The sequence below is a fragment of the Oncorhynchus clarkii genome, chromosome 5, assembly GCF_045791955.1.
Source record: "Oncorhynchus clarkii lewisi isolate Uvic-CL-2024 chromosome 5, UVic_Ocla_1.0, whole genome shotgun sequence".
Taxonomy (NCBI): domain Eukaryota; kingdom Metazoa; phylum Chordata; class Actinopteri; order Salmoniformes; family Salmonidae; genus Oncorhynchus; species Oncorhynchus clarkii.
In genome coordinates, this window is record NC_092151.1 from 68,070,741 (window position 1) to 68,096,724 (window position 25,984).

The following is a 25,984-nucleotide window of genomic DNA, read 5'->3' on the forward strand; positions in this document are numbered from 1 at the left end:
GTCAAGTACTGTTCAAGTCCAGTAAAGACAAATAATGTCCCATTTGGAACACTGACAAGTAAAGCATGAAAATACAAATAAATATTCAATGGGTCCACACAGGCCTACGGCCCTACTGTAACCTCTTCAGACATATATCCAACATATTATCCCAACACATGATAGCCTACATTTATGAATTCCTCAGATGTTTTCTAATCACACACAATGTCATTTAATTGCCATTAGGGTACAATTAGGACTATAATAATGGTGTACCAGTTTATTTAACCTACTGTCCCAGTCTACCAAATGTGAACTGAACATATGGTTTTGACTCAGTGTACATAAAAGGGTGAGTCATGCCTCTTGTGAATATGATATCACTTTCTTTTTTTTTATGTGATAAGGAAATATCTTGAGGATTTCATAAATGTATCATGTGTTGGGCTAATATGTTGGATAGATTCCGAAAGAAATGCAAGAAGTGTCCCATTTATTTCCCAAATTCACCCTGAACTCACTTGTTCAGGGGCAGAACGACAGATTCTTACCTCGTCAACTCTGGGATTTGATCCAGCAACCTTTTGGTTATTAATCCAACGCTCTAACCACTAGGCTACTTGCCTCCTAATATGTGGATGTCCATCATCCATTTCGTATAATATGTTATGAATTACAATATGTTACAAATTCGCTAAAATGTATGATATGTTACAAATTTCAATTTGTTGTGGCTAACGTTAGCTAGAACTAATATTAGTTAGCTGGCTAACGTTAGCTAGGGGTAAGTATTTAGGTTAAGGTTAGGGGAAGGGTTAAGGTTAGGGGGAGGGTTAGCTAACAGGCTAAGTAAACTCAGCAAAAAAATAAACAGCCCTTTTTCAGGACCCTGTCTTTCAAAGATAATTAGTAAAAATTTGAATAACTTCACAGATCTTCATTGTAAGGGTTTAAACACTGTTTCCCATGCTTGTTCAAAGAACAATAAACAATAAATAAACAATTAACATGCACCTGTGGAACGGTCGTTAAGACACTAACAGACACCAAAATAAAGATGCCCAGGGTCCCTGCTCATCTGTGGGAACGTGCCTTAGGCATGCTGCATGGAGGCATGAGGACTGCAGTTGTGGCCAGGGCAATAAATGGCCATGTCCGTACTGTGAGACGCCTAAGACAGCGCTACAGCTGCGGGACAGGTACAGGATGGCGGCAACAACAACTGCCCGAGTTACACCAGGAACGCACAATCCCTCCATCAGTGCTCAGACTGTCCGCAATAGGCTGAGAGAGGTTTGACTGAGGGCTTGTAGGCCTGTTGTAAGGCAGGTCCTCACCAGACATCACCGGCAACAATGTCGCCTATGGGCACAAACCCACCATCGCTGGACCAGACAGGACTGGCAAAAAGTGCTCTTCACTGACGAGTCGCGGTTTTGTCTCACCCGGGGCGATGGTCAGATTCGCGTTCATCGTCGAAGGAGTGAGCGTTACAATGAGGCCTGTACACTGGAGTGGGATAGATTTGGAGGTGGAGGGTCTGTCATGGTCTGGGGCGGTGTGTCATAGCATCATCGGACTGAGCTTGTTGTCATTGCAGGCAATCTCAAGGCTGTGCGTTACAGGGAAGACATCCTCCTCCCTCAGGTGGTACCCTTCCTGCAGGCTCATCCTGACATGACCCTCCAGTATGACAATGCCACCAGCCATACTGCTCGTTCTGTACGTGATTTCCTGCAAGACACGAATGTCAGTGTTCTGCCATGGCCAGCAATGAGCCCGTATCTCAATCCCATTGAGCACGTCTGGGACCTGTTGGATGGGAGGGCTCGGGCTATTCCCCCCAGAAATGTCTGGGAACTTGCAGGTGCCTTGGTGGAAGAGTGGGGTGACATCTCACAGCAAAAACAGGCAAATCTGGTGCAGTCCACGAGGAGGAGATGCACTGCAGTACTTAATGCAGCTGGTGGCCACACCAGATACTGACTGTTACCTTTGATTTTGACCCCCCTTTGTTCAGGGACACATTATTCCATTTCTGTTAATCACACATTAGGAACTTGTTCAGTTTATGTCTCAGTTGTTGAATCTTATGATCATACAAATATTTACATATGTTATGTTTGCTGAAAATAAATGCAATTGACAGTGAGAGGTTATTTCTTTTTTTGCAAAGTAGCTAAAACGTAGTGAATAGTTGCAAAGTAGCTAATTATCTACAATGCTATAGTGATGAGATTCAAACACGCAACCTTTGGGTTGCTAGTCGTTCGCATAAAACGCCCACCCATCCACCATGACCAACCACTGTTAGTTTTTGCTTTAAGTAACCTTCTGTTTTATGTAACCATACCAAACTTAACATATCATACCAATTTGAGTGTCCCAGAATTACATTTACTATTTATGTCCAGTCTATAAGACCAGGCTGTGTGCTACAGTATATGCTATCATATTCAGTTCTGTTATACAAGATACAAATTCATCATTAAGTTGAAGTTCATCATTATCTTGCAAGACATTGATTCAGCTTTGATCTAAATGTACTAATCGAGAACAATTGTGAGAAGTGATAGTCTTATATTTGTAATAATAATAAGTGATAAGTAGGACAGTAGGCGTAGGCAACATATCTTAATGTTGACTGAGGGTTATTTTAAGCGGTTTGAGCACCTTTCGAATCCTGGTGCTGATAGGACAGCACCGTAACAAGGTGGTCACATATCCTTCTGGGCTCCATTGCACAAGAGGGGTCCGTGAAGTTTTATCAACATCAAGGCAGACGCGGTAAATTTGGATCCTAGACCTCATTGGTGTGATAAGTTTCATGTGGTGGATCAGATTGTCTGCATACGCAATAGAGGTGGCCTACGTTTCTGTAAGATAAGCACTTGCACAGTAGGCCTATGTCCATAACAGACTATTTTGAGGATAGCTATTTTAGCAACCCCTGGAGTTCTGTCAGTGGCAGTTCTTATGTCATGTCGGATTTGGTCAGCTCAAAGTGGTCAAGCCTCCGACCAACGGGCCTCTGCACACGCCTACAGTTATTCATCATAGGGAACACCCCCCTATCCACATCGATGGAACAGTAGTGGAGAGGGTAGCAAGTTTTAAGTTCCTCGGCATACACATCACAGACAAACTGAATTGGTCCACTCACACAGACAGCATTGTGAAGAAGGCGCAGCAGCGCCTCTTCAACCTCAGGAGGCTGAAGAAATTCGGCTTGTCACCAAAAGCACTCACAAACTTCTACAGATGCACAATCGAGAGCATCCTGGCGGGCTGTATCACCGCCTGGTACGGCAACTGCTCCGCCCTCAACCGTAAGGCCCTCCAGAGGGTGGTGAGGTCTGCACAACGCATCACCGGGGGCAAACTACCTGCCCTCCAGGACACCTACACCACCCGATGTCACAGGAAGGCCATAAAGATCATCAAGGACATCAACCACCCAAGCCACTGCCTGTTCACCCCGCTATCATCCAGAAGGCGAGGTTAGTACAGGTGCATCAAAGCTGGGACCGAGAGACTGAAAAACAGCTTCTATCTCAAGGCTATCAGACTGTTAAACAGCCACCACTAACATTGAGTGGCTGCTGCCAACACACTGACACTGACTCAACTCCAGCCACTTTAATAATGGGAATTGATGGGAAATGATGTAAATATATCACTAGCCACTTTAAACAATGCTACCTTATATAATGTTACTTACCCTACATTATTCATCTCATAGGCATACGTATATACTGTACTCTATATCATCGACTGTATCCTTATGTAATACATGTATCACTAGCCACTTTAACTATGCCACTTTGTTTACATACTCATCTCATATGTATATACTGTACTCGATACAATCTACTGTATCTGCCTATGCTGCTCTGTACCATCACTCATTCATATATCCTTATGTACATATTCTTTATCCCCTCACACTGTGTACAAGACAGTAGTTTTGGAATTGTTAGTTAGATTACTTGTTGGTTATTACTGCATTGTCGGAACTAGAAGCACAAGCATTTCGCTACACTCGCATTAACATCTGCTAACCATGTGTATGTGACAAATAAAATTTGATTTGATTTGATCATTCACGCCACAGAGAGAGAGGACAGGGAAGAAACCACCACTTGCCTACCTCGCTGGTGAAACCCTATTGGATTTGTTGCCCTTGGTTACTATTCCTCTTCTTCCACAATGGAACATTACCATTTAAATTCCCGTGAGATGGTAAGGCTTCGGAGGGTGCAACTTTGCGTAAAGGGGTAAGGGCCACACCCTATCATGCAATGCCAATTGCCACGATGGTGGTGCTATATCAAGCGATTGAAAATGCAAATTGAAAGGTCACGCCCCTCACCCCATTTGACCTAGTCATACAATTCGGAACATAGGTCACTCTCCTCACAAGGAACACGTTTGCCTCAAGGGCCCTCATTTCAAATTTTGTGAAAAACACTTAAACCACTACTCCTCTGGCACAGAATGACCCATCTGCACAAAACTTGATGTGTTGCATCTTTGTACTAAGTTCTCCTAAAGCAATATTTTCCAGTACCTAAACCAACATGAGCATAAGCATTCACATGGGCGTGGTCTGTCACAAATTCATATAAATCAGTCACTTGTATTCATATTGTAAAAAAACTTGGTATGCATTCCAAACCACAGATTTTCCAGTATATTGACCAGATACTCCCGTGGCCACTCCAACAAATAAATTAAAACCTAAATGGAAGGCAGTTGGGAGGCAAGATCAGGTGGGACCATTCTAGCCACTGAGAGGGCAGATTGACGCATGAACAACCGGCACAATGGTTTCCACTAATTAATGCAGCTACAAAATTCAAGTTGGCTATTCGTAAAAATTAAAACAAAAATGTGCTTTTTCATCACAATTTAAGGTTAGGGTTAGCAGTGTGTTTAAGGTTAGGTTAAAAATAGAGATAGGCAGGGTTTATGACTTTGTGGATGTGGTAACTAGTGATGACCAGGCACAACTCTGATATGACGTGTTTTTTCTTAAAGTTTCCAGGATATCACGTGTCCTACTTATAATCAGTACAGTTGTAACAACTTAAGTACAACATTTCTGTTCTATCAAATAAGCAATTCCATTTTTTGTTAACTAAATTCAACACTCATTGACCTCCATACAAAAACTCTCTCAGACTGATGAAATTTGTCACATGCTCAGTCGAGCTAACCTATAAAGTATGTTTCAGTTGCGCCGCATGGTGGCGCTGTTGGACAGGAAAAACATTAATGCAAGGTCATAGCGGCTTTATTAACAATGAAATTCTGAAAAATATGAAAAACATTCCATCCATGAGACCATTTGAGGGCGATTCGGTCATTTGATTTTAAAGTAGTCAACATCATAAAAAAATTGTCCAAAATACTAAAAGCATATTGCATGATCCGTTTTTGATTTTGAGTTCTGATATTTGGCAACCCTGGTAACAGTACATTAGTAGCTCATCCTAGGGCAATTTTTCCTGGTGGTGGCAAAGTGGTGCCACAGCTGAACCCTGGAATTGCTGCTTGTAGCTATATTTTAATTGTCATTCTATCATTTTCATGAAAATTCAGTAATTCAATAATTTATTTAGAATCCAGAAATATTACAACCAACTCTGTGTATACTCAAATTGAAATTAAGGGAGGGAGCACCGCTCCCCCCTCACTACAGCAGCACCACATCCCTGGTGACCACCACCCAGGTAGCTTCTAATAGGCCTATATCATAGAGCAGGGGTAGGCATTTTATTATCCCGAGGCCGAGGCCACATCCCAATGTCAAATTCAGCACAGATTTGCACAGATTTTTTTCAGAACAATTTATTCTTCAAAAGGAAATTTTAGATCGTAGTTCCAGGCGCAGATGCGATCCTGTGCTCAGGATGTGCCCTAAATTGAGAAGGATTTGAATCACATGCCAGAAAATGATCCAACCCCTAACTGCCCCTGGGCTATCATTATATTCCTCCCAACAATTGTATTATATTTACAGTAAAGTCATTTCAATACTGACCTGAAGAGTAGTAAACGCATTGGTCATTATCAGTCTCTGATCCAACAGGTCAATGACATGTATGCTATTAATCAAAAGAATACTCACTCTGGATAAATCTTGAACATTTTGACAAATCAAAAATATAAAAAGGACCTTAGAATTGTTCCAACATTTTATTTATATCAAGTTTAACACTGATGGGGAGAAATTCACAGTAATATACTATTAAATGTGAGTTTTAAATTAAAAAACAAAATGTTTACTCCCAGTAATAGAAATGCACGTTGTAGTGATATTTATACTTGGCCACAACATCATTGCAAAATCTGTCATCTGAAAACAAAAGCACGAGATATTTACAATTACACATCGCTGCATATCCGTTTCTTGACTGAGTAGTGCACTATACATAAAATATCTTTCACAAAAGGCACCAAGAACCATAGGAAAAACATTGCTGTATCCAGTGTCAAAATAAAAATATATAATAATAATAAGTGAACCTCCCAGTGAAAATAAACTATTTCATGCTATTAGTCAAGAGGACCTTTGAATGACCAGAGGCACACTGAAGCTCATCTGCTGGATTAGATAGGTAGTGTACCACAATGGAATGAAATGTGAAAATATATTGGGCATTACTAGAGTTTATACTAAGATGAAATGCAATATACCAATCAATGTCTACTATATCATAGGCTTTATCCAGTGTACACTCAGGGTTCCGACAAACAGGGTCGAGACGTCTGTGCCTGACGCAGAGCGAAGAGCGAAGGGATGGATAAATTAAGTAGGCTTTATGGGACATCTTTTTGAGTGCAGACCCATTACATATTTTGTTTGCCTGAATTTGTAGGTTTTACATACTAGTCAAGCTTCTGGGAGAGCGCGATGATCCCCTTTTGATACACTTAGGGTTCCAACATCTCAAGTGGGGATTAGGGGATTTTTTTAAACAGTTGAGGAGCACTCTTATAAGCAAGCTTTTTTTGTTTTTAATTGCTTGATTCATTAGCCAAATTATTATTGAGAAATGATTGCAGACACAGGTGAAACTTGTTATTTGTGCACAATAGAACAAACAGGATGAAATTACATCCAGCAACCTGATATGGAAATGTTTGTGTAGAGATGACACCTACTAAGGGATATCAAAACAGAAAACGTGCTTTAAGAATCAATTTTGTAAATTGACCATAAGCATTGACTGATGTTGGTACTGAAATGATGACCAGACAACAATTAAACATGGCATCTTCTCAAAAAAGGAAGATAACAATACATAATACATTCATTTTGCAGATGTTCAGATGGGGTTGTGGGCCTCCTGTGATAAACTTCCTACTACAGTTTCTTTTTAGAGTCAAACACTTATCCAAGCAAATGTGACCTCACTTTTTCCTGGATATGAAATTAAGCAAATATTTACATAACATTTTTAAAATAGGTCTGTGCTTTTAATAAAAAAACAATAATTTAAAATTCAAGTTCATACATAAAGCCATTCCAAAGTTAAAACCAAATAATGTACAAATAAATCACTGATGTGCTAGAGACATACTGTAGTTTGTGATGAGATCAGTATTTTGTCATGGAGTAGTTGTATTTGCAGATTTTCAATAATTTAAGAAACTATAGGCACTGAGGGAAAGGGCCACAGGGAATTCAGCACTGTCCAAGGACACTTAGAAACTGTCCCAAACCACCTGCTCATGTACTACCCTGCACTCTCTTCACTCTTCTCATAGGCTCCAAACATATAGCTAGGTCATGTGCAATATTGAAATGCTTACATTTTCTATTCAAATGTTGTGACATTGAAATAATCAAACCAAATGGCAGAGAAAATAGACCTGATTATGTGGAACACTCATCGATGTCCCAGGTGACAATAGTTTTGAACAGTGACATCCTGTCACAGGGACTCTTTTCATTGTTGCCAGGAGAATGAATGCATTATTCTCCACTTTGTTTCTCGGTTGAGTTAGTAAATGACAGATACTCAAACTGACTTTGTTCTTTATCAACTCTGGGACTGAAAACGTTGCTGATATACTCCACGTCCAGTTAAAAGAAAGGCCTTAAAACCTGGTGGAAAAGTTACAATTTGGGGCAAAACAATTATTTTTCTAGTTTGGTATCAACAATGTTTATGATCAAAGAATAGAACATTGTTTTCCACTGGCATTTTTGAGAAAGAGTCAACTGTAAACAATAACAGAAACAATTTGTAGTGATTTTCTGAGGTACTTTTGAGATTCTTCTCTGTCCCCAAAATGTTAATAGAACCAACAAAGGGAATACAAAAGGAAATGTTTGAAAGGGTCCGGAGGCTACCTCTGAACCACATCACTAATTTCCTTGATGCAGTTGTGCAAGTTGTCCAGAGCAGGGCTAGCCGCCGGGCCACTGAATGGTCCTCCGCTTCCAGAGGAGGACGATGCCCGCAGCTCCTGCAAACTGAGCTCTAATTTGCCCACGGCCTCTCGGAAGGCGAACTTGTTCCGCATCTGTGGGATGCAGTCCACGTAGCCTGAGCAGTAGTCTAGCAGCTGGTGGGCAGCGTCTAGGACCTGGCTGCTGGAGGAGGGCTCAGGGCTGCTGTGGAGGGCACCTCTCAGGCACTCAGCATACTCCAGCAGAGCCTCCTTACTGATCGTCTCTGGTTGAACCCTCTCTGCCTGCTGCCGAGTCCGACGCAGAAGCTTAGAGCCACCAGAGGAGACTGTGGATGAGCCAGTGCTGGTGGCACCGTTAGCCATCTTAGTAGGGGTAGTGTTGTTGGCAGAGGAAGAAGAGGCTGAAAGAGGTGGAGGCACTTGTGGTGGCGGCACTGACGGTCTCCCTGTTCCAACTTCCCTTACTCGTCCCGGCCGTTTCACCCCATCACCATTGACCTCCACAGCCACCCCGGCCTGCTCCTCTCCATCCCCGCTGTAGGAGTGTCCAAGGAGGCGCAGAGTGGGAGGGGGAGGTGGGGCACATTTAGGCTTGACCAGCCGTGGTCGGTCCCGGTCCGCTTGATGCTCTGATAGTAGTTTGAAGCGGTTCCCCTGAGAGTCCATCCCCACCAGGTGCACATCGGCCGAGCCATGCTTGAGTGTGGGCGAGATCAGCACTGGAACCTTGTGGTTGTGTGGAGCCGCTGACAGGCCTGATCCCACTGTTTTGGAAGGGGACGACCATCCCTGACGGTCCTGTCCTCCTGCCTCCTGAACCTCCCTACCCCGCAGGGTCCCCGAGGGACAATATGAATCTGCTTCACTCCCAACGCCAGGAGCTCTCACCACCCCAGAGCTTCCCCCCACCACCCGGGGAAGCAGCTTGGCTTTAGGCCGGTCCCTGATCTGAGCTGTGCCCTCATCCATGTTATGGAGAAGGGTCTCAGAGGTGTGTGCTGCCCCGTTCTCAGGCTGCGAGGTGGTGGAGGCAGTGCGCTCTAGAGGAGGCTTACTGCGGTTCCTGGGTAAAGTCAGAGCCATCCTCTCCAGGTCAGGCAGCCCTGCAGACATGGAGGAGGTGGAATTTGACCTGGGGAAGGGCTTGGTTCCCCCACCCCCCTCCTCGGTCCCAGTGGACTTGCCAGTCCGTAGCCCTAAGGTCTTTTTGATGAGGCGGGGGGTGAAGAAGCCTGCCAGGCCTGCCCAGCTGCTGCTACTACTGCCCACCTGTGAGGGCGGCGCCCCAGAGTTGTGGTTGGCAGAGGCCTTTTGTCCAAAAGTGGCTCCACAGCAGCGTGACTGGACGTGGTTCCCCTCTCCGTGGGACGGTGAAAAGCCCAGGCCATCTGCCTGGGGAAGGGGGGGAGGAGGGGCGCTAAAGCCAGTCGTGGGCTCATACTTCTTGTGAGGCTGGGTCTCCATCTCCCTGAACGAGCTGCTCCTCTTGGGTGGCGTAGGCAGGCTCTGCTGCAGCTGGGAGGAGGGAGAGTTGGAGGAAGACTTCTTCTTCATGAAGGAACTGAAGAAGCCAGCCTTGCGGTCCCGTGTGAAAGTGGTCTCCTTGGAGTCCTCCAAGAGACTGCTGGGGGATTTGTCCCTCTGTTTCCGAGGCAGAGCAGGAGAGCTGCCTGACCGGCCATCCCCTGCCAGCAGAGTAGCTGCCAGACCTGCAGAGAACAGAGGACAGGGAGTCAAACAGGTACCAGACCTACAGAGAACAGAGGACAGGGAGTCAAACAGGTACCAGACCTACAGAGAACAGAGGACAGGGAGTTAAACAGGTACCAGACCTGCAGAGAACAGATAACAGAGGACAGGGAGTTAAAACAGGTACAAGACCTGCAGAGAAGAGGACAGGGAGTTAAACAGGTACCAGACCCACAGAGAACAGGGAGTTAAAAAGGTACCAGACCTACAGAGAACAGAGGACAGGGAGTTAAACAGGTACCAGACCTACAGAGAACAGGGAGTTAAAACAGGTACCAGACCTACAGAGAACAGAGGACAGGGAGTTAAACAGGTACCAGACCTACAGAGAACAGGGAGTTAAAACAGGTACCAGACCTACAGAGAACAGAGGACAGGGAGTTAAACAGGTACCAGACCTACAGAGAACAGAGAACAGAGGACAGGGAGTTAAAAAGGTACCAGACCTACAGAGAACAGAGGACAGGGAGTTAAACGGGTACCAGACCTACAGAGAACAGAGGACAGGGAGTCAAACAGGTACCAGACCTACAGAGAACAGAGGACAGGGAGTTAAACAGGTACCAGACCTGCAGAGGACAGGGAGTTAAACAGGTACCAGACCTACAGAGAACAGAGGACAGGGAGTTAAACAGGTACCAGACCTACAGAGAACAGAGGACAGGGAGTTAAACAGGTACCAGACCTACAGAGAACAGAGGACAGGGAGTTAAACAGGTACCAGACCTGCAGAGGACAGGGAGATAAACAGGTACCAGACCTACAGAGAACAGAGACTTAAAACAGGTACTAGACCTACAGAGAACAGAGGACAGGGAGTTAAACAGGTACTAGAACTACAGAGAACAGAGGACAGGGAGTTAAACAGGTACCAGACCTGCAGAGGACAGGGAGTTAAACAGGTACCAGACCTGCAGAGAACAGAGGACAGGGAGTTAAACAGGTACCAGACCTGCAGAAAAGAGGACTGGGAGTTAAACGGGTACCAGACCTACAGAGAACAGAGAACAGGGAGTTAAGCAGGTACCAGACCTACAGAGAACAGAGAACAGGGAGTTAAACAGGTACCAGACCTACAGAGGACAGGGAGTTAAACAGGTACCAGACCTGCAGAGAACAGAGAACAGGGAGTTAAACAGGTACCAGACCTACAGAGAACATGGAGTTAAAACAGGTACCAGACCTGCAGAGGACAGGGAGTTAAACAGGTACCAGACCTGCAGAGAACAGAGGACAGGGAGTTAAACAGGTACTAGACCTGCAGAGAAGAGGACAGGGAGTTAAACGGGTACCAGACCTACAGAGAACAGGGAGTTAAACAGGTACCAGACCTACAGAGAACAGAGGACAGGGAGTTAAACAGGTACCAGACCTACAGAGAACAGAGAACAGAGAGTTAAACAGGTACCAGACCTACAGAGAACAGAGAACAGGGAGTTAAACAGGTACCAGACCTACAGAGAACAGGGAGTTAAAAACGTACCAGACCTACAGAGAACAGGGAGTTAAAACAGGTACCAGACCTACAGAGGACAGGGAGTTAAACAGGTACCAGACCTACAGAGAACAGAGAACAGGGAGTTAAAAAGGTACCAGACCTACAGAGAACAGAGGACAGGGAGTTAAAAAGGTACCAGACCTACAGAGAACAGAGGACAGGGAGTTAAACGGGTACCAGACCTACAGAGTACAGAGGACAGGGAGTTAAAAAGGTACCAGACCTACAGAGAACAGGGAGTTAAACAGGTACCAGACCTACAGAGAACAGAGAACAGGGAGTTAAAAAGGTACCAGACCTACAGAGAACAGAGGACAGGGAGTTAAACGGGTACCAGACCTACAGAGAACAGAGAACAGAGGACAGGGAGTCAAACAGGTACCAGACCTACAGAGAACAGAGAGTTAAACAGGTACCAGACCTACAGAGAACAGAGGACAGGGAGTTAAATGGGTACCAGACCTACAGAGAACAGAGAACAGGGAGTTAAACAGGTACCAGACCTGCAGAGAAGAGGACAGGGAGTTAAACGGGTACCAGACCTACAGAGAACAGAGAGTTAAACAGGTACCAGACCTACAGAGAACAGAGAACATGGAGTTAAACAGGTACCAGACCTGCAGAGGACAGGGAGTTAAACAGGTACCAGACCTGCAGAGAACAGAGGACAGGGAGTTAAACAGGTACCAGACCCACAGAGAACAGGGAGTTAAACAGGTACCAGACCCACAGAGAACAGGGAGTTAAACAGGTACCAGACCTACAGAGAACAGAGAACAGGGAGTTAAAAAGGTACCAGACCTACAGAGAACAGGGAGTTAAACGGGTACCAGACCTACAGAGAACAGAGAACAGAGGACAGGGAGTCAAACAGGTACCAGACCTACAGAGAACAGAGGACAGGGAGTTAAACGGGTACCAGACCTACAGAGAACAGAGAACAGAGGACAGGGAGTCAAACAGGTACCAGACCTACAGAGAACAGAGGACAGGGAGTCAAACAGGTACCAGACCTACAGAGAACAGAGAACAGAGGACAGGGAGTCAAACAGCTACCAGACCTACAGAGAACAGAGGACAGGGAGTTAAACAGGTACCAGACCTCCAGAGAACAGAGGACAGGGAGTTAAACGGGTACCAGACCCGCAGAGAACAGAGGACAGGGAGTTAAACAGGTACCAGGGCTGCGGTCTCTTATCAACACTCATTACACCATTTATTCAACATCAAATCTGAAATAGCCCACAAGCAGTGAATCTCTCAGGCTGGCTGCCAATTTGCTTTGACTACAGCCATATCCTCCCTCTCCAGAGCCAATCCTGTTTCAATAACTTTGCGGTGACACCTTGTACTAGAGATGCGAAGCGGCTCTGTATGTGTAATAGATGAGCGCCAGAGTGAGCAAGGCACCAGCCTGAGTCAGAGAAATGAGTGAGAGTATAAGGGTTGACAGGAACATAAATCGCCTTTGGTTTTTACACCAGAAAACATGCAATAAAACATGAATGACAACATGGCAAAAACCATACAAAATATGATCTGCTTTTAATTGAGGTATTGGTACATACGTATGTAGTCATTCTTAGTGATCTTTAGAGTTGTGTGTGTTGTGTGGGGAGGATGCAACAGACAGAGACCGGAGGATTACAATTCAAACCTCAATCGTCATGTTAATAAAACAGATGGCAGACATGAGCGCAGACCTATTTACCCAGCTCCCTACAGCCCTTCAGGTAAGGGAGGAAGATAGAGAGAGGATTGAGAATGCCTTTAATCCAAACCCTTTCTCTGTTGTGATTGTGTAATGGCACCACCTGTGGTGACTACTGGGTGAGGTGTTCCTGTGACAGCAGCCCTTGTCCTCAGTCTACAGGCACGGTTGCGGGCAAGGCAGGTACCTGAGGGGCTGTGGGTGCTGGCTGTGTGTGTCTCCTGCCTGCAATCCAGACCCCCCTCGATGTTCTCCTTGTTCTCCGTATGCTTCTTGAGCGTGCGCGACTTGGAGGGCAGCAGGGGCATGTCGTGGCTGAAGGAGTGTGGTGACGGGCCGTGGCCAGAGGAGGCCGTCTTACACAGCTCCTCTGCTACCTCTACAGAGAGAGAGAGAGAGAGGGGGAGCCACAGGAAAGGAATGCTTAATGAAGTGGACATTTACATTAGACCGTTATACATATTGAATCCCTTGCTAGAAATAGTAGTACTGCATTAACTGGAATAACTGAATAAATCAATGCTGAGTTTATAATGGTTCTCTGAAAGCCCTTCGTTCTCCCTGTACTCCCCTCACCTCAGTTCAGCCTGCCCTTTCCTCATCCTCACTCAAATATCATCCTCCGTCTCTCCCTGAGGCACCAGGCATGCTGTACCACTCTGAAAAGGCCCTACAGGAGATGTTTACGCATCATTAATGGCCATTATCTCTCTTATGTCCACAAATGCATCCGCTTTAGTGCCAAAACTGACAGGCTTGAATAGTCAGGCAGCAGAAGGAAATGCCTCCAAGAGAAGTGTATCTGACCGTGTTTCAGCCATGAGGGTAGTAATGTGACTGTGTCGTATCTGACCGTGTTTCAGCCATGAGGGTAGTAATGTGACTGTGTCGTATCTGACCGTGTTTCAGCCATGAGGGTAGTAATGTGACTGTGTCGTATCTGACCGTGTTTCAGCCATGAGGGTAGTAATGTGACTGTGTCGTATCTGACCGTGTTTCAGCCATGAGGGTAGTAATGTGACTGTGTCGTATCTGACCGTGTTTCAGCCATGAGGGTAGTAATGTGACTGTGTCGTATCTGACCGTGTTTCAGCCATGAGGGTAGTAATGTGACTGTCGTATCTGACCGTGTTTCAGCCATGAGGGTAGTAATGTGACTGTGTCGTATCTGACCGTGTTTCAGCCATGAGGGTAGTAATGTGACTGTGTCGTATCTGACCGTGTTTCAGCCATGAGGGTAGTAATGTGACTGTGTCGTATCTGACCGTGTTTCAGCCATGAGGGTAGTAATGTGACTGTCGTATCTGACCGTGTTTCAGCCATGAGGGTAGTAATGTGACTGTCGTATCTGACTGTGTTTCAGCCATGAGGGTAGTAATGTGACTGTGTCGTATCTGACCGTGTTTCAGCCATGAGGGTAGTAATGTGACTGTGTCGTATCTGACCGTGTTTCAGCCATGAGGGTAGTAATGTGACTGTGTCGTATCTGACCGTGTTTCAGCCATGAGGGTAGTAATGTGACTGTGTCGTATCTGACCGTGTTTCAGCCATGAGGGTAGTAATGTGACTGTGTCGTATCTGACCGTGTTTCAGCCATGAGGGTAGTAATGTGACTGTGTCGTATCTGACCGTGTTTCAGCCATGAGGGTAGTAATGTGACTGTGTCGTATCTGACCGTGTTTCAGCCATGAGGGTAGTAATGTGACTGTCGTATCTGACCGTGTTTCAGCCATGAGGGTAGTAATGTGACTGTGTCGTACAAGTACCTTCAGAGATGCTGGAATCGTGGAACATTGTCTCAAAAGCCTGGTGGGTCTCGGCAAACGAGGGTCGGTCCAACGGGCTCCATTGCCAGCCTGATATCACACCAAAACAAAGTTCATGTTATTTCTTACTCCATTTAGGTTATAGAGCTTCTATGCAGGACATACGTGAATGGATGATAGTGCGAGGGACTGTGTGTGTGTACTGTGTGTGTGTACTGTGTGTGTGTGTACTAAGTGTGGTGCCCATACTCACAGGCTCTCATCAGCTCGTGGACCTTGGGCGGACAGCCCTCTGGCTGCTCCATGCGGTAGCCCTTCTCCAGCAGGTCGTATACCTGAGACAGGTCGATCCCTGGGTACGGAGACATACCGTACGTCGCTATCTCCCACAGCAGCACACCGAAAGCTGAAGGACGAGAGACCATCATAGGATGAGAAACACGCTCACACGAATGTTGACTGATTTAGTACACGCGATGACTGAAAATCTGGCTCTGACTCACCCCACACATCAGACTTGATAGAAAAGGTGTTGAAGGCCAGGCTCTCGGGGGCGGTCCACTTGATGGGGAACTTGGCTCCGGCGTGGGCCGTGTACGTGTCCCCCGTCATCAGCCTGCTCAGCCCAAAGTCAGCCACCTTCACCACGCTGTTCTCCCCCACCAGACAGTTCCTGGCCGCCAGGTCCCGGTGGATGAAGTTCTTCTTCTCCAGGTACTCCATGGCAGAGGAGATCTGCGTGGCCATGTAGAGCAGCACCACTGCGTTCACCTCTTCCCGGTCACACTCCCTCAGGTAGTCTAACAGGTTACCATGGGGCATGTACTCTGTCACGATGTAGAAGGGAGGCTCCAACGTACACACACCTGGACAGAGTCAAGCCAACAGAGGTCAGAGGTAACTACGCCTCGAGTCTAGAAACAGCCGGTAGATATCCCATGTGCTGTTAGTAAGTGGAGCTGTACTGTGAGCAGCACTGACCTAACAACTGCACCAGGTTGGGATGTTTCACCTCCTTCATGACTGCTGCCTCTTTCAGGAACTCCTCCACCTCCATAGTGTCCTCCTGGAAGACAAACAAGCAGAAAGGTCAATATTCACTGGATTCATTCAATATCTTAGTATCAGGATACCAAGGTGAGCAGAACAAGTTAAACTGTGAATAAACAAACATATCTCCAACAGTAGTCGTTGCCCCCATTGAGTTTCATGTTGATGTAATACCACATTTCACCAGCAGATGGTGACCATCAACCACTAAATACCACATCCCATTCATATTACATGATCCCATAGAGGATTTCACAAAATAGACACACAAAAGATGGAGATTTTACATGCGTCCACCAATCTTTATAGAGAGACCAACCTTGAGTGTTTTGACTGCAACGGTGAGGTTGTATTTCTTCCAGACTCCCACGTACACCTCTCCGTACTGCCCCCCTCCCAGCTTGTGCTTCATGGTGATGTCGGTGCGCTCCATCTCCCACTTGTCGTGGATGGGCGACACACCGTAGACGGTGGGCTTGTTGCACTTGGGTGCCGGGTAGTGGAGCGTGGTGACCAGGCCATCGGCCACAGTGGAGTGGTGGTGGACCAGTTCGGCCAGGGTGCTGAAGCGGCTCTCTGCTGTGACGTAAACCTTGGGACAGAAAGACAGACAGGGACACACAGGGGTCAGCACCGTGAGGAGAAACAAGAGATGGCCAACAGAGACAGAGCAGGAAAATTAGCAGGGGCAGAGTAGTTTCACAACAAAAGTGAAGAAAAGGATGAGAGACAGCCCATCTGTAGGTCCCAGACACTAGCTACCTTGCCATCTGAGGCGGTGTTGATGCGGTAGTGGTAGACACGCCCCTCGTAGCGCAGGGAGATGGACAGCTGTCCTGGGCTGCTCTCGCTCTCCCGGACCAGGAAGCTGCCGTTGATGAGGCTGCTTAGCAGGTATTCTGCAGCACTGCGCGAAACGGGCCCGTGGTACCAGCTGTGCTTCTCCAGGCTGTTGACGGGCGTGATGTAGTTGCTTGGCACCCAGCCCTGGCCATTCTTGGAGCGCACCTCGCTCCACTCCCCATTCTGGTTGTAGCCGAGCACCCTCAGCTTCTCACCTGGGCAGAGAGGGTCAGGGAGACAGTCAGGTAAAAGCACATCATCTTCAAACATTTAGACTTTAGGACATTATCACCCCTTGAAGTTGTTGGTTCCTTCATAGGGTTTAAATGTCCCCTATTGATGCTTCATTTAATACAGTCCCAAAAAGTAGGTCTGGGCTACGCATGTAGTGACTTGGACTGCTGCTTTGTTTGGGTCCTATAAGGTCAACGGTGGAGACGGGAGGGAGTGCCTCTTAAATAGAGACAGAGAATGCAGTACTATAGAGGAGCTGTGTGTCTGTGTAGCTGAAACACGCCCTGGCTGTCCGGCAGCTCCCTGCAGCCCTTCAAAGCTGCTCCCAGTGAGAGGATAATGACAGTGAGCTGTTATGGCAGCGACAAGACACAGCCTGGAGAGGGGACAGGGAGCGCCGCCAAGCTTTCTGCAACTTAACCTCTCTTCTCTCTCTCACCCTCCTACTCACTCTCCCTGTACATCATGGGCTGAGCTGAACATGCTGCAGACTCAATACCCTCTGGTGCCACAGAGGATACAGCTACAGGCTTTATTGACACTGGACAGCCGGGGAGGCAGAAAAACATTGGGCTGGCCTAACCAGTCACACTAGACAGTTTCCTCTGCGACACACCGTGGGGAGCCAGAGAGCTCCGGGTGGAAACACAATGTCAGGCGGCCTGCGGTGGACATTACTGGTCTGAGGCATGGCATTGATCTGAGGCATGGCATTGATCTGAGGCATGGCATTGATCTGAGACATGGCATTGATCTGAGACATGGCATTGATCTGAGACATGGCATTTGATCTGAGACATGGCATTGATCTGAGACATGGCATTGATCTGAGACATGGCATTGATCTGAGATCATGGCATTGATCTGAGATCATGGCATTGATCTGAGATCATGGCATTGATCTGAGATCATGGCATTGATCTGAGATCATGGCATTGATCTGAGATCATGGCATTGATCTGAGACATGGCATTGATCTGAGACATGGCATTGATTTGAGACATGGCATTGATCTGAGACATGGCATTGATCTGAGACATGGCATTGATTTGAGACATGGCATTGATCTGAGACATGGCATTGATCTGAGACATGGCATTGATCTGAGACATGGCATTGATCTGAGACATGGCATTGATCTGAGACATGGCATTGATCTGAGACATGGCATTGATCTGAGACATGGCATTGATCTGAGACATGGCATTGATCTGAGACAGCGATTAAGGGCCGGCAGGGCCGCCAAGTCACTCTCTGTGATCACCCAGCAGGTGGATAAACCCTGCTGGGTTTATGCACCTGTTATTATTACAGTTGAAAAGATTCCACATTAAAAGGGAATTAGAGCCTAACAAGGGTGTGGGAGGGCAAGCCTGCGTGCCTCTCCCTTGGGCATGCAGTGACTCACAGTCTAAACATTAGCTCCATCTCAGGCAGCAGCAATGGGGCGACTGGTGAAGGCAGGCATCGGCTTAAGATATTTCTCCATCTTTAGCTAATGCTTTTATATCTGTTAATTAAAAAGTCTGACTCTCCAAAATATTATGATTTTAAGCGCATTACCCAGGAGACAGCTCTTTGATCAGCAAACTGCTGCTGGGGAAAACAGGGACACGGATTAAATAAAAAGTAGAACAAGGATTGGAATAAACAAACATAGTTCACTGGAGGGTACCATGGTACTGTATTTTAGAGGAAATCTCCTGAAGAACTGACCTCCCCTGCAGAAGGTCCCCATACCTCGAAGCAAATCATCTTTAGATAAGGAGTGGTTTGCGATGATGCAGGGTGAGGAAATGAAACCAGGTTATTTATTGGGACGGCAGCTATTGATAAAAATCTCTGTCAGAATACATACCTTTCGTAATGCTCAGCGTGTTGTCGCCACTGGCAACAAAGTCATAAAGTGCAACAAAGAGGTTAGGGTCGCTTTCGGCAGCACCCAGCAGGTTCTCCTTGGAGCTCCAGCGCACCGCCTCCGTCAACGCAGCCGAGTCCAGGCCGAAGGGTCGGTGGAGGGCCTCTGGAGGGAGGGAAAGGGAGCGATAGAGAAAGAAAGCGGTCGGTGAATGGTTCAGTGAAAGTCAAGCAGCCTAAAAATATCTGTTGAAATCTCACCTTCAAAATACATAAACCACATGAGTGCCCCAGGTATGCCTAACAAAACAAGTACCTACCTTTTAGGGAACCCAAACATGCATCCCTTTCCAAATGGCCCACCTATGTTTTGCCTAAATTCTTTATTTCCCACGAAAAATCAGTTTCTGTTCCTTTAACAATCTGCACTAATCAACTGTGAAATAGGCTACCATTTACCACTGCTAGCTTAATATCAATAGCTGTCCAATTAATAGGCAGCTGGAGTCTACCAACATAAACAGTAGGGCCGGCATGTCAGCCTAACCCACTCTTCCTCAAAACTGCTGCTGGGTTGAAGGGTCCTCAAATACATACTCTGCATGTCCACGCTCAACATTGACTCGCTTCTTTTTCCAAACACACTAATCTGAGATCTGAGGACTAGGTCCTACAGGAAGTCACTACTTTCTTCTTTCCTGCCTGTATGTAAAGAGTGTAGTAGCTTTGGGGAGGGGCTCTGTCAGCGTCTGTGGGTCACCACGCCCACACAACATGCCTGAGCCTCAATAACTCCTTAACAGCTGCCAACAAACTCTAAAGCATGTCTGGGCAGCTGCTGAGTGGGACTTACCCACTGTTAGGGAGAGAGGGAGACAAGTGAATTAAAGACAGGTAGAGGGGAGAGGATGAAAGAGGCATTGAAAAGAAAGTCGAGAGTTGGCATAAGATGTATGTAAAAAACAAAACAATGATTGCAAAGTTAAACAAACTATACAACTGTATGGACAAAGACTACTTTCACTCCGTTACCGTGGAATTACCCCAATACAACTAAGGAATGACTGGCTACACCAAAGTTTAAGTGATACATCTACAGTACAGTAAGTGACTGTCACCATCAGTGTCAGTCTGTGGTGGTCAGTAGCTAATGTTACAGTAAATATCATTTCTGAAAGGCATCATCCCTTCCTAATTACACTTCCTGGGTCGTTCCAACTCAAAAAGCACAAGGAAGAGGATTTTGACACCCAGATTGTTCTGGAATAGTTTCTGTAGTCAGTAACAGATACAATTAACATTCATGAAACATTTTGTTAAAATATAATTTGATCTGAGAAATTAAGCTAATTGATGGCACCCAAATTGGCCATATGAATATCTAGGATTCAGATAATATTCAATAAATATAATACCAAACATCTTCCTAGCTATTTCTTCCGTGGGTGGCTTTTGGCCATTATTTGGAGCGATAAGACTCGATAAGTTTTACTTTAACATTTTAAACAAAAAACTATATTTGCAAAGTTAAACAAACCATACAACTCTGTGCACAAGGACTACTTAACAATTTCCATTGAAAACGTTACATAAACATTTACTTGAAGAACAGTGCAGATGCAAAGTTTGGTAACAGAATGACGGCACAAACGGCAAACCGTCATTCTGTTACCAAACTTCGCATCTGCTGCACTGTTCATTGCCATCATTGGTTTTTGTTTGACATACATTTTAAAGTCTCAGTGTCACTCTGTTACAGTGGAATTGCCCAAAAGCAATAGCATCTGAGAAGTTAAAGGGATAGTTAACAGCAGTTTATTGACAAGGTACGACAGCAATCCATGCTTTGGTCTGGTTTCTCTGGCACGGTTTCCACATGTTAAAGTTTTAGCATTTGTGGCACAAATCCCATTTAAGTCATTGGACAAATATTATCATTTTTCACACATCATGTCCAAAAGTATCTAAAATGTATTGTGAAGCTCAACAAAGTCACTGATAGATGATTTGAACATGATGCGCAAAAAATATATATTATTGGTCCTATGGCTTGAATGGGATTTGTTCCAAATGCTAAAATGTTAAACTAAACCAGAAAATGGATCGCGGTCATCCTTTGTCGATAGACTGCATACAGGGTAAGGAAACCAATATGGCATTTTGGTGAACTTACCCTTTAAGATATACACTGTGTAAGACTGAGTTGAATTAAAGCTTAACCTCAACTATGAAGTCCTGCATCTTTTATTTTACCTTTATTTAACCAGGTAGGCTAGTTGAGAACAAGTTCTCATAAAGCATAGCAGTGTGAACAGACAACACAGAGTTACACATGGAGTAAACAATTAACAAGTCAATAACACAGTAGAAAAAAAGAGAGTCTATATACATTGTGTGCAAAAGGCATGAGGAGGTAGGCGAATAAAAAGTTGATCAAATGACCCAGATCTCCAAATCCAGCCTAATGAGTGTCACACGTGAAATAGGGAGTAAAACAGGAAACACACAGAACTATTAAAAGTACACATTGCTCCATTCTAAACACACAGAACTACGCATTGTGCCATTCTAAACACACAGAACTACGCATTGTGCCATTCTAAACACACAGAACAACTAAAGTACACATTGCTCCATTCTAAACACGCAGAACTACTAAAGTACACATTGCTCCATTCTAAACACACAAAACTAAAGTACACATTGCTCCATTCTAAACACGCAGAACTACTAAAGTACACATTGCTCCATTCTAAACACACAGAACTACTAAAGTACACATTGCTCCATTCTAAACACGCAGAACTACTAAAGTACACATTGCTCCATTCTAAACACACAGAACTACTAAAGTACACATTGCTCCATTCTAAACACGCAGAACTACTAAAGTACACATTGCTCCATTCTAAACACACAGAACTACTAAAGTACACATTGCTCCATTCTAAACACGCAGAACTACTAAAGTACACATTGCTCCATTCTAAACACGCAGAACTACTAAAGTACACATTGCTCTATTCTAAACACACAGAACTACGCATTGTGCCATTCTAAACACGCAGAACAACTAAAGTACACATTGCTCTATTCTAAACACGCAGAACTACTAAAGTACACATTGCTCCATTCTAAACACGCAGAACTACTAAAGTACACATTGCTCTATTCTAAACACACAGAACTACGCATTGTGCCATTCTAAACACGCAGAACTACTAAAGTACACATTGCTCTATTCTAAACACACAGAACTACGCATTGTGCCATTCTAAACACGCAGAACAACTAAAGTACACATTGCTCCATTCTAAACACGCAGAACTACTAAAGTACACATTGCTCCATTCTAAACACGCAGAACTACTAAAGTACACATTGCTCCATTCTAAACACACAGAACAACTAAAGTACACATTGCTCCATTCTAAACACGCAGAACTACTAAAGTACACATTGCTCCATTCTAAACACACAGAACAACTAAAGTACACATTGCTCCATTCTAAACACGCAGAACTACTAAAGTACACATTGCTCTATTCTAAACACACAGAACTACTAAAGTACACATTGCTCCATTCTAAACACACAAAACTAAAGTACACATTGCTCCATTCTAAACACACAGAACAACTAAACACACTGAACAACTAAAGTACACATTGCTCTATTCTAAACACACAGAACAACTAAACACACTGAACAACTAAAGTACACATTGCTCTATTCTAAACACACAGAACAACTAAACAACTAAAGTACACATTGCTCTATTCTAAACACACAGAACTACGCATTGTGCCATTCTAAACGCACAGAACTACTAAAGTAAACATTGCTCCATTCTAAACACGCAGAACTACTAAAGTACACATTGCTCCATTCTAAACACGCAGAACTACTAAAGTACACATTGCTCCATTCTAAACACACAGAACTACTAAAGTACACATTGCTCCATTCTAAACACACAGAACTACTAAAGTACACATTGCTCCATTCTAAACACACAGAACAACTAAAGTACACATTGCTCCATTCTAAACACGCAGAACTACTAAAGTACACATTGCTCTATTCTAAACACGCAGAACTACTAAAGTACACATTGCTCCATTCTAAACACACAAAACTAAAGTACACATTGCTCCATTCAGCAAGCAAACTACACAGTACACTACATGGCAGCAGTATAGTTAATCTGTCAGGACATCTGCTAAGGACATTAAACTGGCCTAGTGGTCAGGTGTGACTCTGCCCTGTCTAGAGCTGATGCTCTCCCACCTTTGTTCCCCACCAGCATATGATGCAGGTCTGTCGCTGTCAACTGGCTCAGCCACAGCTCCCAGTACATCTTCCACTTATTCCCAGTCAGCCAGGGCAATCCCAGTACAGATGCCTGACCCAGTCAGCAAGGACAATCCCAGCCAGGACAATCCTAGTACAGACGTCTGACGAGTTCCCTCTCTCTTAAAACTTCTCCACAGAGGGACTGGGTGGGAGGGAGGGAGAGAGGGGCTCGCTGTGTGTGTGAGACATAGGAAATCTGAGCTCACTGGGGGAGGTGAGTTGTGGTGGGGGTTTCTTGAGGAACAGAGCAGAGCGAGGGGTAGGGGCAGTCTTGAGGTCAACAGCAGATGGCTGTTGCTGAGATGCCACTTGCTGAGACACACTCATAGCCTCCTGGGGGAGGCTAAACAGACTGATGGGGGGGGGGGGGGGGGGGCAAGAGGCACTACAACTGCTACAGGCCCTGAATTTCCTAATGTCAGAAGAACACTGCTCAAGCATATCACACTATTACAAATATTTTTATTCAGTCAGCCTCAAGCCTATTTTTAACTGAGAGCTGGAGAATTTCAACTCAAAGACTAAGACTCAGAAAACGGCTAAATGTATTAATTCAATCAGTCCATTTGTTTTATCAATTAAGATTGATCTTTGAATAAGAGTTTGGTCAATCAATGTTGACAGAAATATAGCTGATCCCTGAAATATTAACAACTAAGTAACAACCACCGTTTGGCAAAACCATGAAAAAGGATCCATAGCTGGCGGCCCGCGGGCCAAAATTTGCCCCCCCAAGTTGTGAGCAATACAAGTAATAATTATACAGTACCCGTCAAAAGTTGGGACACACCTAGTCATTCAAAGGTTTTTCTTAATTTGTATTATTTTCTACATTGTAGAACAATAGTGAAGACATTAAAACTCTGAAATAACATATGGAATTATGTAGTAACCAAAAAAAAGTGTTAAACAAATTAAAATATGTTATTTTTGAGATTCTTCAAAGTAGCCACCCTTTACCTTGATGACAGCTTTGCACACACTTGGCATTCTCTCAACCAGCTTCACCTGAAATGTTTTTCCAATAGTCTTGAAGGAGTTTCCACATATGCTGAGCACTTGTTTGCTGCTTTTCCTTCACTCTGCGATCGATCTCCAACCATCTCAATTAGGTTGAGGTTCGGTGATTGTGGAGACCAGGTAATCTGAGGCAGCACTACACAACTCTCCTTCTTTGTCAAATAGCACTTACACAGCCTGGAGGTGTGTTGGGGCATTGTCCTGTTGAAAAAATTAAATAAAAATGATAGTCCCACTAAGCGCAAACCAGATGTGATGGTGTATCGCTGCAGAATGCTGTGGTAGCCATGCTGGTTAAGTGTGCCTTGAATTCTAAATAAATCACTGAGTGTCACCAGCAAAGCACCATCACACCACCACCTCCATGCATCACGGTAGGAACCGCACATGCAGAGATCCGCTCACCAACTCTGCATCTCACAAAGACCAAAAGGACAGATTTCCACCGGTCTAATGTTCATGTTTCTTGGACTAGAAAGACTTCTGATTGGTGTCTTTTAGTACTGGTTTCTTTGTAGAAATTCAACCATGATGGCCTGATTCACGCAGTCTCCTCTGAACAGTTCGTGTTCAGATGTGTCTGTTACTTGAACTCTGTGAATAATTTATTTGGGCTGCAATTTCTGAGGCTGGTAAATAATGAACTTATCCTCTGCAGCAGAGTTAACATGTGGTTTTCCTTTCCTGTGGCGGTCCTCATAACAGCCAGTTTCATCATAGCGCTTGATGGTTTTTGCAACTACACTTGAATAAACGTTCAAAGTTCTTAATTTTACACATTGACTGACCTTCATGTCTTAAAGTAATGATGGACTGTCGTTTCTCTTTGCTTATTTAAGCTGTTCTTGCCATAATATGGACTTGGTCTTTTACCAAACAGGGCAATTTTTTGTATACCACCCCTACCTTGTCACAACACAACTGATTGGCTCAAATGCATTAAGGAAAGAAATTCCACAAATTAATTTTTAACAAGGCACACCTGTAAATTGAAATGCATTCCAGGTGACTACCTCATGAAGCTGGTTGAGAGAATGCCAAGTGTGTAAAGCGGTCATCAAGGTAAGGGTGGCTACTTTGAAGAATCTCAAATATATTTTGATTTGTTTAAGCCTTTTTGGTCACTACATGATTCCATATGTGTTATTTCATAGTTGACGTCTTCACTATTATCCTACAATGTAGAAAACAGTAAAAATAAAGAAAAACCCTGGAATGAGTAGGTGTATCCAACCTTTTGACTGGTACTGTATATATTTTGGACATAAGACAGTAAAAATACCAACTCTGTTCCAAGTATTCCACCATAATAGAGAGATACATGTCATCACATACAAATGTAAGCATGGTTTGAAATGGTTGTGTTTTCGTCAAATATTTTACAAATGATTTGTAATTTGTAAAAAATTCCGCCCGCAGCTGAATCTGGTTGACTATTCCTCAGTGAAGCTGTTTACAACTTAAGATTGACCCACACCAGTTGGTATGTCA

The 25,984-nt window shown here is 44.7% G+C and overlaps 1 protein-coding gene across 2 annotated transcripts in view; it reads right to left on the reverse strand.

Moving 5' to 3' along the window:
• Positions 1-6,164: 6,164 nt before the first annotated feature.
• Positions 6,165-25,984, reverse strand: part of LOC139409273 (tyrosine-protein kinase ABL2-like) — a 41,292-nt gene continuing 21,472 nt past the window's right edge. The window contains exons 2-10 of one of the 2 annotated variants that reach the window (XM_071154179.1): positions 19,119-19,283; positions 16,946-17,241; positions 16,503-16,775; positions 16,115-16,199; positions 15,637-15,999; positions 15,387-15,539; positions 15,134-15,223; positions 13,555-13,746; positions 6,165-10,118 (exon numbers count right to left, since the gene is read on the reverse strand). In XM_071154179.1, coding sequence (XP_071010280.1) covers positions 8,344-10,118; positions 13,555-13,746; positions 15,134-15,223; positions 15,387-15,539; positions 15,637-15,999; positions 16,115-16,199; positions 16,503-16,775; positions 16,946-17,241; positions 19,119-19,283 — 3,392 coding nt within the window. In that variant the 3' untranslated portion in view covers positions 6,165-8,343. The remainder of the gene's footprint in view (positions 10,119-13,554; positions 13,747-15,133; positions 15,224-15,386; positions 15,540-15,636; positions 16,000-16,114; positions 16,200-16,502; positions 16,776-16,945; positions 17,242-19,118; positions 19,284-25,984) is intronic. The other variant, XM_071154178.1, reaches the window with a different exon arrangement.